The sequence below is a fragment of the Enhydra lutris genome, unplaced genomic scaffold, assembly GCF_002288905.1.
Source record: "Enhydra lutris kenyoni isolate GAN:26980312 unplaced genomic scaffold, ASM228890v2 scaffoldscaffold16, whole genome shotgun sequence".
Lineage (NCBI taxonomy): Eukaryota > Metazoa > Chordata > Mammalia > Carnivora > Mustelidae > Enhydra > Enhydra lutris.
In genome coordinates, this window is record NW_019154100.1 from 14164591 (window position 1) to 14175748 (window position 11158).

The window sequence follows — 11158 nt, forward strand, 5'->3', positions numbered from 1 at the left end:
AAGGAAAGGGCGTGTCAGTGCTGTTACTAATCTGCTATAGCCTTTTACAATTTGAGTTATAATTTATCTGAGCTTGGAGAACCCGTTAGTGAATTTGCATTGTTATCTCTTTGCCAGCATTGGATTCCAGTCCCTGTTTAATGATTTTTTATGATTTTATGATTTTTTTCTTTTTTTTGATTTTATGATTTTTTATGATTTTTATGTTTTGTGGGGTTTTTTGTGTTTTTTTTTTAAATTTCAATATAGTTAATGTACAGTGTTATATTAGTTTCAGGTGTGCAATATAGTGATTGAACACTTCCATATATTACTCAGTGCACCCGTCCCTCTACTCACCACATCTCTGGTAACCCTGTTTGTTCTCTATATTTAAGTGTCTGTTTTTCCGTTTGTCTCTCTTTTTTTCCCTTTGTTTGTTTGTTTTCTTTCTTAAATTCCACATATGAGTGAAATTCCCTGCTATATTTCTTTCTCTGCCTGGCTTGTTTCACTTAGCCTTATATTCCGTAGATCCACGTGTGTTGTTACAAATGGCAAGATCTCATTGCTTTTTATGGCTGAATAATATATATATATACTGCTTCTTCTTTATCCACTCATGTATCGGTGGACATTTGGCCTGCTTCCATAATTTGGCTATTGTAAATAACAGCTCAATAAACATAGGCGTGCGTGTCCTTTCGATTCTTTTGGTAAATACCCTGTAACACCATTACTGGGTCATGGGATAGTTCTATTTTTAACTTTTTGAGGGACTCCATTCTGTTTTCCACAGGGGCTGCACCAGTTTCCATTCCCACCAACAGTGCACCAGGGTTCCTTTTTCTTCACATCCTCACCAACATTTGTGTTTCTGATTTTAGCCATTCTGACTGGTGTAAGATGATACCTCATTGTGGTTTTGATTTGCATTTCCCTGATGAGGAACGATGTTGGGCATCTTTTTCATGTGTCTTTTGGCCATCTGATGTCTTCTTTGGAGAAATGTCTATTCATGTCTTCTGCCTGCTTTTAATTGGATTATTTGTTCTTTTGGTGTTGAGTTACTTAAGTCCTTTATATGTTTTGGATACTAACCTTTTATTGGATATGTCACTTGCAAATGTTTTCTCCCATTCAGTAGGGTATCTTTTAGTTCTGTTGGTTGTTTCCTTTGCTGTGCAGAAGTTTTTTGTTTTTTGTTTTGATGTAGTGCCAATAGTTTATTTTTGCTTTTGCTCCTCTTGCCTCAGGAGGTATATCTAGAAAGACTTTGTTACGGCCAACATCAGAGAAACGATGCCTCTGCTCTCTAAAATTTTTGTAGTTCCAGGTCTCACATTTAGGGCCTTACTCTATCTAGAGTTACTTTTTGTGTATGGTATAAGAAAGTGATCCAATTTCTTTTTTTTTTTTATCTTTTTTTTTAAAGAGATTTTATTTATCTATTCATGAGAGATAAAGAGAGAGAAAGAGAGGGAAAGGGAGAAGCAGACTCCCCATGGAGCAGGGAGCCTGATGTAGAATTTGATCTCAGGACCCCAGGATCATGCCCTGAGCTGAAGGCAGACGCATAACCAACTGAGCCACCTAGGCTCCTGGAAGTGGTCCAGTTTCATTCTTTTGCATGTAGCTGTCCGGTTTTCCCCACACCATGTGTTGAACAGATAGTCTTTTTTCCCATTGCATATTCTTGCCTCCTTTGTCAAAGATTAATATAAGCATATAATGACCATATAAGCATAGCTGTATTTCTGGGCTTTCTATTCTGTTCCACTGATCTATGTGTCTTTTTGTGCCAGTACCATACTATTTTGATCACTACAGCTTTGTAATGTATCTTGGAAGTCTGTTTTTTGTAATGTATCTTGGAAGTCTTGTTTTTCTTTTTCAAGATTGCTTTGGCTCTTCAGGGTCTTTCATGGTTCTATACAAATTTTAGGGTTGTTTGTTCTAGCTCTGTGGGAAAATACTGTTGGTATTTTCACAAGGATTGCATTAAATCTGTAAATTGCTTTGGGTAGGTGTCCCTTTGATTATTTGGAAAACCTTGTAAATAGGGGAGAGAAAAACTGAACATCTTTTTTTTTTTAAAGATTTTTATTTATTTATTTGACAGAGAGATCACAAGTAGGCAGAGAGGCAGGCAGAGAGAGAGGGGAAAGCAGTCTCCCTGCTGGGCAGATAGCCCGATGTGGGGCTTGATCCCAGGACCCTGAGATCTGCTGAAGGCAGAGGCTTAACCCACTGAGGACCCATGTGCCCCCAAAACTGAACATCTTTGCTTTATGTGTGTCGTTTGCATCTATCACACCCACTTTCCAAACATCACTTATAGTCAATGCCTATTCTTATGGTTTCTTTAAATATTATCTTTGTTCCTTCTCACTTAAGTTTGGCCAACTTTATTCTTAGAGCCCTCTGCCGCTGTCTGTGGGCAGTTGAACATAAAAGTGATACAGAGCAAAGTACTACTACTGTTTCTAATGCCAGAGTGGTGTCCTGGTGCCACCCTGGAATCAGGACAGAAGGTAATGCATGGTTTATTCCTGTCACAGCTTCTCAGACATGTTTATTGAGGGAGTAGTGGTGAATCTGAATCCCTCTGTTATTTTTCTTTATACTCTAGGTAGATGTTGATGCACAGTCTTTGAATTCCAATGATGTTTTTGTCTTGAAACTGCGACAAAACAATGGCTACATCTGGATAGGAAAAGGTGCCAGCCAGGAGGAGGAGAGAGGAGCAGAGTATGTGGCAAGTGTCCTCAAATGCAAAACCACAAAGATTCAGGAAGGCGAGGAACCAGGTGTGTGCCGTGGGGTCAAGGACACTAGCCAGGACTTGTATTTGGTATAATTGCTAATCATGTAATTTTAAAACTTTTTCATAAACAGGGCTTTTGTAACAGTTATAGGGCAGTGCAGATCCTTCCCTTAGTTGCAAAAGTGGGTGATGGAACCTGCTATATTTAAGTAATTTCTTAACATTAAAGTCAAGATGAAATAATATCATTTGTTAATGTAAAGGCAAGACCAGCTCTGGGCTCCTGGAAGTGCATTGGCTAACTCATTGTGTTTTTCACAGAGGAGTTTTGGGATTCCCTTGGAGGGAGGAAACACTACCAGACTTCTCCACTGCTAGAAACCCAGGCTGAAGACCATCCACCTCGGCTTTACGGCTGCTCTAACAAAACTGGGCGATTCATCGTGAGTGTCTTGCAAAACACAGGGGTAGAACTGAAGAACATTGGGAGAGGCATTCCCATGGGGCTCTCACACTTTTCAGCCACGTCAGTGCTCTGATTCTCAGTTTTAGCTTGCTTATCTGCAAACAGGTGATCATCTTAGCTCTATAAAAGTTCATTTTAAGAGTCCATGACATAATGGATGTGAAAGCATAGGAACACCATAAAGTACTACATAAATCAAGCCGCTTTTAAAAATATCAACTTCTTGGCACCTGTGTCAGCATGAGGCTGTAGCTCTATGAATATGCATATGGTTGGATTTACTAATTTAATAATTTGACACTTTCTGTGGGAAACCGTGGTGGTTTCTGATCAAACTGTGTCAGTTTTACACTTCAATTTCCCAGGGAATAAAAAGTTTCACCATGTTGACTGACTAGAAATATTATGATAATATTATGATCATTGGGCAGAATCATAGAAAGCTACATATGCACCTGCAAATTGAGTGAAATCAGCAAGAAGGTTTTATTTTATAGTCATTCACAGGCTTTGAATTGCAGACATTTCAAAGTATCTGGTGTACAAGACTGATTTTATATCAGGCTCTAAAATATCCTGGGGTGCAGCCCCTCATCTCAGTTGAAGCGTAAAAATTCTGTTTCCTCTGTTTGACATGCTAGGTTTTTGAGCAAATATTTTGCTTAAAGAACAGACTTCTTTCTTATGTAAAATTTGATACAAAGATTTGGTCACCATGTCCTGGTGAATACAAGCTTTATTTTTCAACACATACACATGAATTGTCTAAATTATTCCCCAGCTACATTGCTTGCCAGAAATAAAATGCTTTGAGGAAGAAAATGCTCATGTTCAAACCACACTTGAAGATTATAAGAGATTTGACCTAAAACTTGAATGTTCAAATTAAAGATTCAAATTGTGATAAATATTTGGTTGTTGGGCACCACAGTTGCTCACCAACTTTCTAGAAAAGGAAATCCTTGTATTTTAAAAACTTGCCAGAAAAAAATCTGTTATTTTACTCTTTTGACTGTTGATTCGATATGGCATCTAATCAACTTTTTTCAACTAACGCTTCTGTAATTTCTTATTAGTATTATTTGTTATTATTGCTATAAATAACATGCTTGTCTCCAATGAAGATGTATTTTACAAAAATCATACCTAGGCTTTGTCAGGTTTAAAAAAAATCCGTTAGTCTTTGTTTTTGTCATGAACATATTTAAGGGAAATATACTTTTCCTCTACACCTACTCATTTTTTTGTTTGATAGTTGAAACTCCGACTATTCCCTTCACAATTTAAGGAAAAGAAATGTGACTGACAAGTATTTGATCTGGCTGTCATCATCAAAAAGCAGGCCTTAGACCTATAGATTCACATAAGACACCAGAGCCTGTGGGTTAAAAGCATAGGTTTTGGAACCAGTCTGCCTGTGCAGTATCACTTACTTGGTGATATTACTTACTAGCTGTGTGACCTCAGGCTGGTTACTTACCCTCTCTGTGCTGTAGTATTCTCACCTGTAAAATGGGGAAAATCCAGTACCCACTTCAGAGAGTTGTGTGTGAATATTAAATTAATTGTTCATATAAAGGAGTTAGAACAGTGCCTGACATGGAGTGAGATTTAAAGTTTTTGGTTTTTTTTTAAATCATTCTGTGATTGATAAATATTCTGTAAAAAAGAAAATATAAACTAAGTTTTTGCCTTCTGTAAATAGTTTTTGTCTGTTTTTTATGTAACAGTCTCAAAATTTCATCAGGTTACAATAAATATGTATTAAGGTCAGAAGGCTGCAGGTTGCCTGGGACCAAGTTTACCCAGGCCTGGCCCAGCTGGAAGGTTCTCCTTTGGACTACAGGTTGGATTCATGCCTGTTTTTCCCACAACTGAGCCCAGGAGCACAAGAGGGTCCCTGAAGAGTCACATTTGCTGATAAGACATGGCCAAGGCCAAGACTATCTCCACTTACTCTACTGTACTACAGAGTCACACAGCAGAGGGTAGGAGTGAAGAGTTATGAACTATAGCCCCGTCTACCATACCTTCCTAAGGGTCAGGGGCTTTGTTATCCAGAATCCTTTAAAAATTTGGAACTGTGGATTAATACCTGCCCACTGGTAGTGTGTGCATTAAACTAACCCTCCCTAGCAAACTTTAAAATTAACTACAGAGAACATGATTTAACACATTTAAAATAATAATAATAAAAAAACTTTGCATATGGAATATCATTGTGTCAAAAATTGTTGATTTAGGCAGTGCCTGGATGGCTCAGTCGGTTGGGCATCTGTCTTCAGCTCAGGTCATAGTCCTGGAGTTCTGGGATGGAGCCCCACATCAGGCTCTCTGCTCGGCAGGGAACCTGCTTCTTCCTCTCTCTCTGCCAGTCATTCCCCCTACTTGGGCTCTCTTTCTCTCTCTGTCAAATAAATAAATAAAATCTTTAAAAAAAAAAACTGTTGATTTCGAAAATGACCAGACCTATTGATTTTATTAAAATAATCTTGACCTACAAAATAAAAGGCAACTGAATACTTAGACCATAAGCTCAAATGTCTTTAGGGACTAGGAAGGCAACGGAGATCTGTGAAGCAGCTTGTCACAAGGGACTGGCAGTGGAACTGTGGTCAAACGGACTATAGACTCCCTGAGGCATTCCGGTGTCATGTTTGTCGTAAGCACTGTGCTTCCCAGATCAGATTCCGTCAGCTTGTGAGAGAAGATTAAACAAACAAATAATTACCTAAATATTTATTACTCAGAAAGAACCAAAAAATGGCTACCAAGCTTTATTTTTATGATGCTTTAAAATAATACAATGCATTGGTTCCCTATATATTAGAAAAATTATTGCTTTACTCTTGGATCCTAAGGCTTTTTCAAACATTTCAGATTGAAGAGGTTCCAGGAGAGTTCACCCAGGACGATTTAGCAGAAGATGATGTCATGTTACTAGATGCTTGGGAACAGGTAAAATCGTATTTGGTGTGTTTATACTTGGGAGCCGACAAAACCGGCTTTGAAAAATGACAAGTCTAATAATAAATGGACTTGTGGGTTTAGGCTACATTTTAGAAAGACTCAACACAGTTTGGCAAAAAATAAAACTGATACCTGTAGCAAACTGATTTCCAAATGTGGGAAAAATTCCATGCTACCATCTGGGGCTGTGTAGTTTTAGGCATAAAAGTTCTATTTTTCATTTATGTGTAAAATTCATTCACTCCTAATTTCTTCATGCATTCATCCATTCATTTAAGTAGGAAATGCATTAGTGGGTACAATGCCTTGGGGGTACAGTACCACGGCAAAGTCAAAGATTTAGAGTTTTTCTTGAAATCCTACAAGGAGTCGTCATAGGGTACCTTTCCCCTGGGGAAGAAACAGACACAGAATAGTTGTGACTCTATACAGAAAATATGTTGCTGTTATGTGTGGCTTTATTTGGGAGGAAATGAATGGGGATTTGGCATGCTGTATCTGATAGTTGGGGTTTTGTTGTTGTTGTTGTTGTTTAGCCTTTGTGTAAACTGATAATAATAGAAGGGAAAAATAGATATATTAGGAACTAAAATGTATGGAACAACTATGATACCTGCATCTGAATTAGGCCTACTCTTAGAGTCAACACCAGTAAGTAAAGACTTTTAGGTCTGTTCTTAATTGCTAAAATCATTTGGTTATATTATCCCTTAGCTTCTTGGTCTAGAATTAACATGTTAGAATTTGGAATCTAGTCACAGATTGTCTCCAGGTGAATGGATCACATATTTGTAGATATGAAATTTAAAACATCATGTCAATAAAAACATCTTTGTGTATTAAGAATTATAAAATAAGTGCACTTGGGTGGCTCAGTGGGTTAAAGCCTCTGCCTTCAGCTCAGGTCATCATCCCAGGGTCCTAGGATCGAGCCCCGTGTCGGGTTCTCTGCTCGGCGGGGAGCCTGCTTCCCTTTCTCTCTCTGCCTACTTGTGATCTCTGTCTGTCAAATAAATAAATAAAATATTTTAAAAAGTAATAATAATTGGAACGCCTGGGTGGCTCAGTTGGTTAGGCGGCTGCCTTCGGCTCAGGTCATGATCCCAGCGTCCTGGGATCGAGTCCCATATCAGGCTTCTTGCTCAGTGGGGAGCCTGATTCTCCCTCTGCCTCTGCCTGCCACTCTGTCTACCTGCGCTCGCTCTCGCTCTCTCTCTCTCTCTCTGACAAATAAATAAAATCTTTAAAAAAAAAGTAATAATAATAAATCTTTTTAAATAAAGAATCATAAAATAAGGAGCACGTGGATGGCTCAGTTGGTTAAGCGTCTGCCTTTGGCTCAGGTCATGATCCCAGGGTCCTGGGATTGAGCAGCTGTACCTCCCCCAACCCCCAAATCAGGAATCCCTGCTCAGCAGGGAGCCTGCTTCAGGCCCTCCCCAAGCTCTTGGGTATGCTTGCTCTCTCATGTGCCAGTTCCCCTCTCTCTTTCTCTCAAATAAATAAACAAATAAAATGTTTAAAAATAAATTAAGGTAATTCAAGAGAATGTTTCAGCATTGAAGTTCACAACCTATGCATTTGACAAGAAGGATACATACAGAATATGTAATTATATCAGTTTAAAAAAAACTCAAAAAATTTTAAAAACCTCAATATTTAAATACTAAACATTGTAGCACTTTTACCAAAGTGTTAGACGATACAGTTTTAGGTGTACACTATAGGTTTAAGGCAGAGGCTTTGCAAGGGAGGCTGAGGTCCCTGCAGGAGAAAAATAATATGGGGATAATGACTGCCTTACATACAGACCTTAAAGGGGCGGCTGCAGAAAACAGGCAATGTGTTGTTTTGATCAAGTGTATGAACTAGAAAATACTATATAAACTTGAAATATCAGGATGTGAATTCTGGAGCCAAACTGGCTGGATATCAGTTTCGAGTATCTCCTAGTAAATGCAAACATTGGGAAAGTGATGGACCACCTTCCCTGTACCTCCTTCTCCACGTCCCTAACTTGGGGGCTTGCTGTGAAGATGATATGAGCCATGTGTGAGAAGCTCTTGGTATAGGGCTTGCACCGAGCCAACACTCCCCAAACAGTACGTATTATTGTTGTTTCGTTTTTCAGATTTTTGTTTGGGTCGGCAAAGACGCCAATGAAGTTGAGAGGACAGAATCTCTGAAGTCTGGTAAGCGAGATTCTACGGACAATGATGGCATTTACCCTGAGTGCTTATTATGAAGTTCCTGACTGCTCTTTTCACCACATTCTTCAAAATCACATATTAAAACCGGGCAGAATCTAATAAGCTTTTGCTTTCTGAACTGAAGTGTAATGGAATTTTTTTGAACTGAAGAATTTCAGAATAAGAATAAGAAAAATGTTGTGTTACCTAATTTAGAACATGATTACATCAATTTATTCTGCAAACTTCAAATTCACTTTATTATAGAAGTAGTAAAACCTCTGTAACTATGATAACCTAGATTTTTTTAAAAAATTGTTTTTGAGTAATGCTGCTCTTTCTGGAACAATTTTTTTTTAATTTTTGAAAAGTACAAGAATAATTATGCCGTAAGGATAATTCTATAAAGTTTGAAATCTTTTTAGGCAATCATTAGACTCTCATGTGCAATCCATGGCAGATGAGAGAAATCAATAAGGAATTGTTCGTATGGAACAGTATTTGGCTCTTCAGGGCAATGGAAATTTGACTCATTATTTTTATTGGGAGACTTTTCACTCCATAGTTATTTTAGTTTAATCAAAACTAACTGACCCTATGACCCAGCAATTGCTCTACTAGGTAGGTATCCAAAGGATACATATATAGGGATTTGAAGGGGCATAACCACCTCAATGTTTATAGCAACAATGTCCACAATAGCCAAACCGTGCAAAGAGCTCGGATGTCCGTCGGCAGATGAATGGATAAAGGAGATGTGGGACATATATATGTATATATATGCATATATATAATGGAGTACTACTCAACCATCAAAAAATGAAATCTTACCATTTGCAACAACATGAAGGGAGCTGGAGTATATTCTGCTAAGTCAGAAGACTTAAGACTGAAATAAGTCAGTCAGAGAAAGACAAATACCATATGATTTCAGTCATATGTGGAATTTAAGAAACAAAACAGATGAACACAGAGGAAAGGAAGGAAAAATAAAATAAGAGGAAAACAGAGAGGGAAGCAAACCATAAGAGACTCTTAACTATAAGGAACAAAGAGAGGGTTGCTGGAGGGGAGGTGGGTGGGGAGGGGGGTAACTGGCTGATGGGTATCAGGGAGGGCATTTGAAGTAATGGTACTGGGTGTTTAAATGCAATTGATGAATTCTACCTCTGGAACTAATAATACAGTATATGTTAATTAAACTGAATTTAAATAATTTTTTTTAAAAACAACTAAATGAATATGTTTATCTTTCAATTCTTTATAGCCAAAATGTATCTTGAGACAGACCCTTCTGGAAGAGACAAGAGGACACCAATAGTCATCGTAAAACAGGGCCATGAGCCACCCACATTTACAGGCTGGTTCCTGGGCTGGGATTCCAGAAGGTGGTAAACAGGTTTTTATAGGAAAAAAAAAAAAAAAAAATATTTTGGAGCCACTGTCCCATTGCTGTTTTGAGGGGAAGAAAGGTTTTTTGTTTGTTTAACTTTAGAAAATTAACCTCAGCCCTATGACGATTTTTTAATGCCTTGTATTGGTTTGGAAAACTTTCTAAACTAGAATTTTCTTATGTCAGTATTTTAAAATAACCTAAAGTAAATTTTTGTTATGGACCAATATTAGCTCTGCTGAAAACTCATTTGTATCTTTTTATATGAGCTTTTAAAAAAGTTTGAAAAGCTATGCATAATCTAGCGGAGTTTATCAGGGAATTTTATAATTCAGGAAACTTTAACCAAACTAGTTCTTTATATGCCACAGACATAAGCCATAATGCCTTGGAGGTTATTCTCCTTTCCATGTGCTGTGTTCAAAAGAATTGTTATGTTTGCAATGAGGTTTATGTTAAGATGGTTTAAATGTTTGTTATTTGCCTTCTTCAGCCAATGTGACTCTGATACCATTCACTCCTAAGTATCATCTTCTAAGAGTAACTTTACCATTTTTGCCTTTTTAAAAGCCTTTGAAATCACAGCTTTTTCATGACAAAATAATTAGTCTCATCTGGTTAGATATATGTATTTGACAGTACACGTTTAATACCACAAAGGTTACGTACGAAAAAATTCATTAATGCTGTCTTTCATCATTAAAATGCATCTCTTTCGGAAAGGTTTTCTGTTGTGACATTTTATTTAAATATGACATGCGAGTTAATGACACAATTAGTTTTAAGGTTAAATACTTTTATGCATAAATAAATACGAATTTAATATTTCTTAATTCATCCTCATTAAGTAGTCAAAATTAAACAACTTTTCCAAGGTTACATAATTATAAAAGATTTTAAATATCAGTGCATATGAAATCTGGGTCCTGTTGAAGATGAACTGAGGTGGATTAAACATTTCAAGAGTTTATCTGAGCAAAAATCAATTTGGATTGGGCAGTGCCAAACTAAAAGCAGTTAGGAGCCTTCTACCAGCAGGAGTGTAGGGAAAGACTTTTCTAGAGAAAAACTAAAGCGATATAAGGAAAAATTTTTTTTTAAGATTTTAGTTGTTTATTTGTCAGAAAGAGAGAAAGAGCAAGCAAGCACAAGCAGGGGGGCAGCAGGCAGAGGGAGAAGAAGATCTCTGCTGCACAGAGAGCTGCACGCAGGACTCAGTCCCAGGAACCTGGGATCAGGACCTGAGCCGAAGGCAGACGCTCAACTGATTGAGCCACCCAGGCGTCCCAAAGTAAGGAAATTCTTGATTGGCTAGGCTGAACGCCCAGTTGGCTGTTTGTGAGTGGTTGTCCTCAGATTTTGATTTTGTAACCTTGAGGCATCTGTAGGGTTAG

General features: G+C 37.7%; 1 protein-coding gene across 1 annotated transcript in view; it reads left to right on the forward strand.

Annotated features, from left to right (window-relative positions):
- LOC111147303 (scinderin) overlaps positions 1–9766 on the forward strand; it is a 75479-nt gene extending 65713 nt beyond the window's left edge. Inside the window, exons 12-16 of the mRNA XM_022503275.1 lie at positions 2612–2789; positions 3068–3189; positions 6093–6170; positions 8314–8374; positions 9639–9766. Of these exons, the coding sequence (XP_022358983.1) occupies positions 2612–2789; positions 3068–3189; positions 6093–6170; positions 8314–8374; positions 9639–9766 (567 nt within the window). The remainder of the gene's footprint in view (positions 1–2611; positions 2790–3067; positions 3190–6092; positions 6171–8313; positions 8375–9638) is intronic.
- Positions 9767–11158: the final 1392 nt, after the last annotated feature.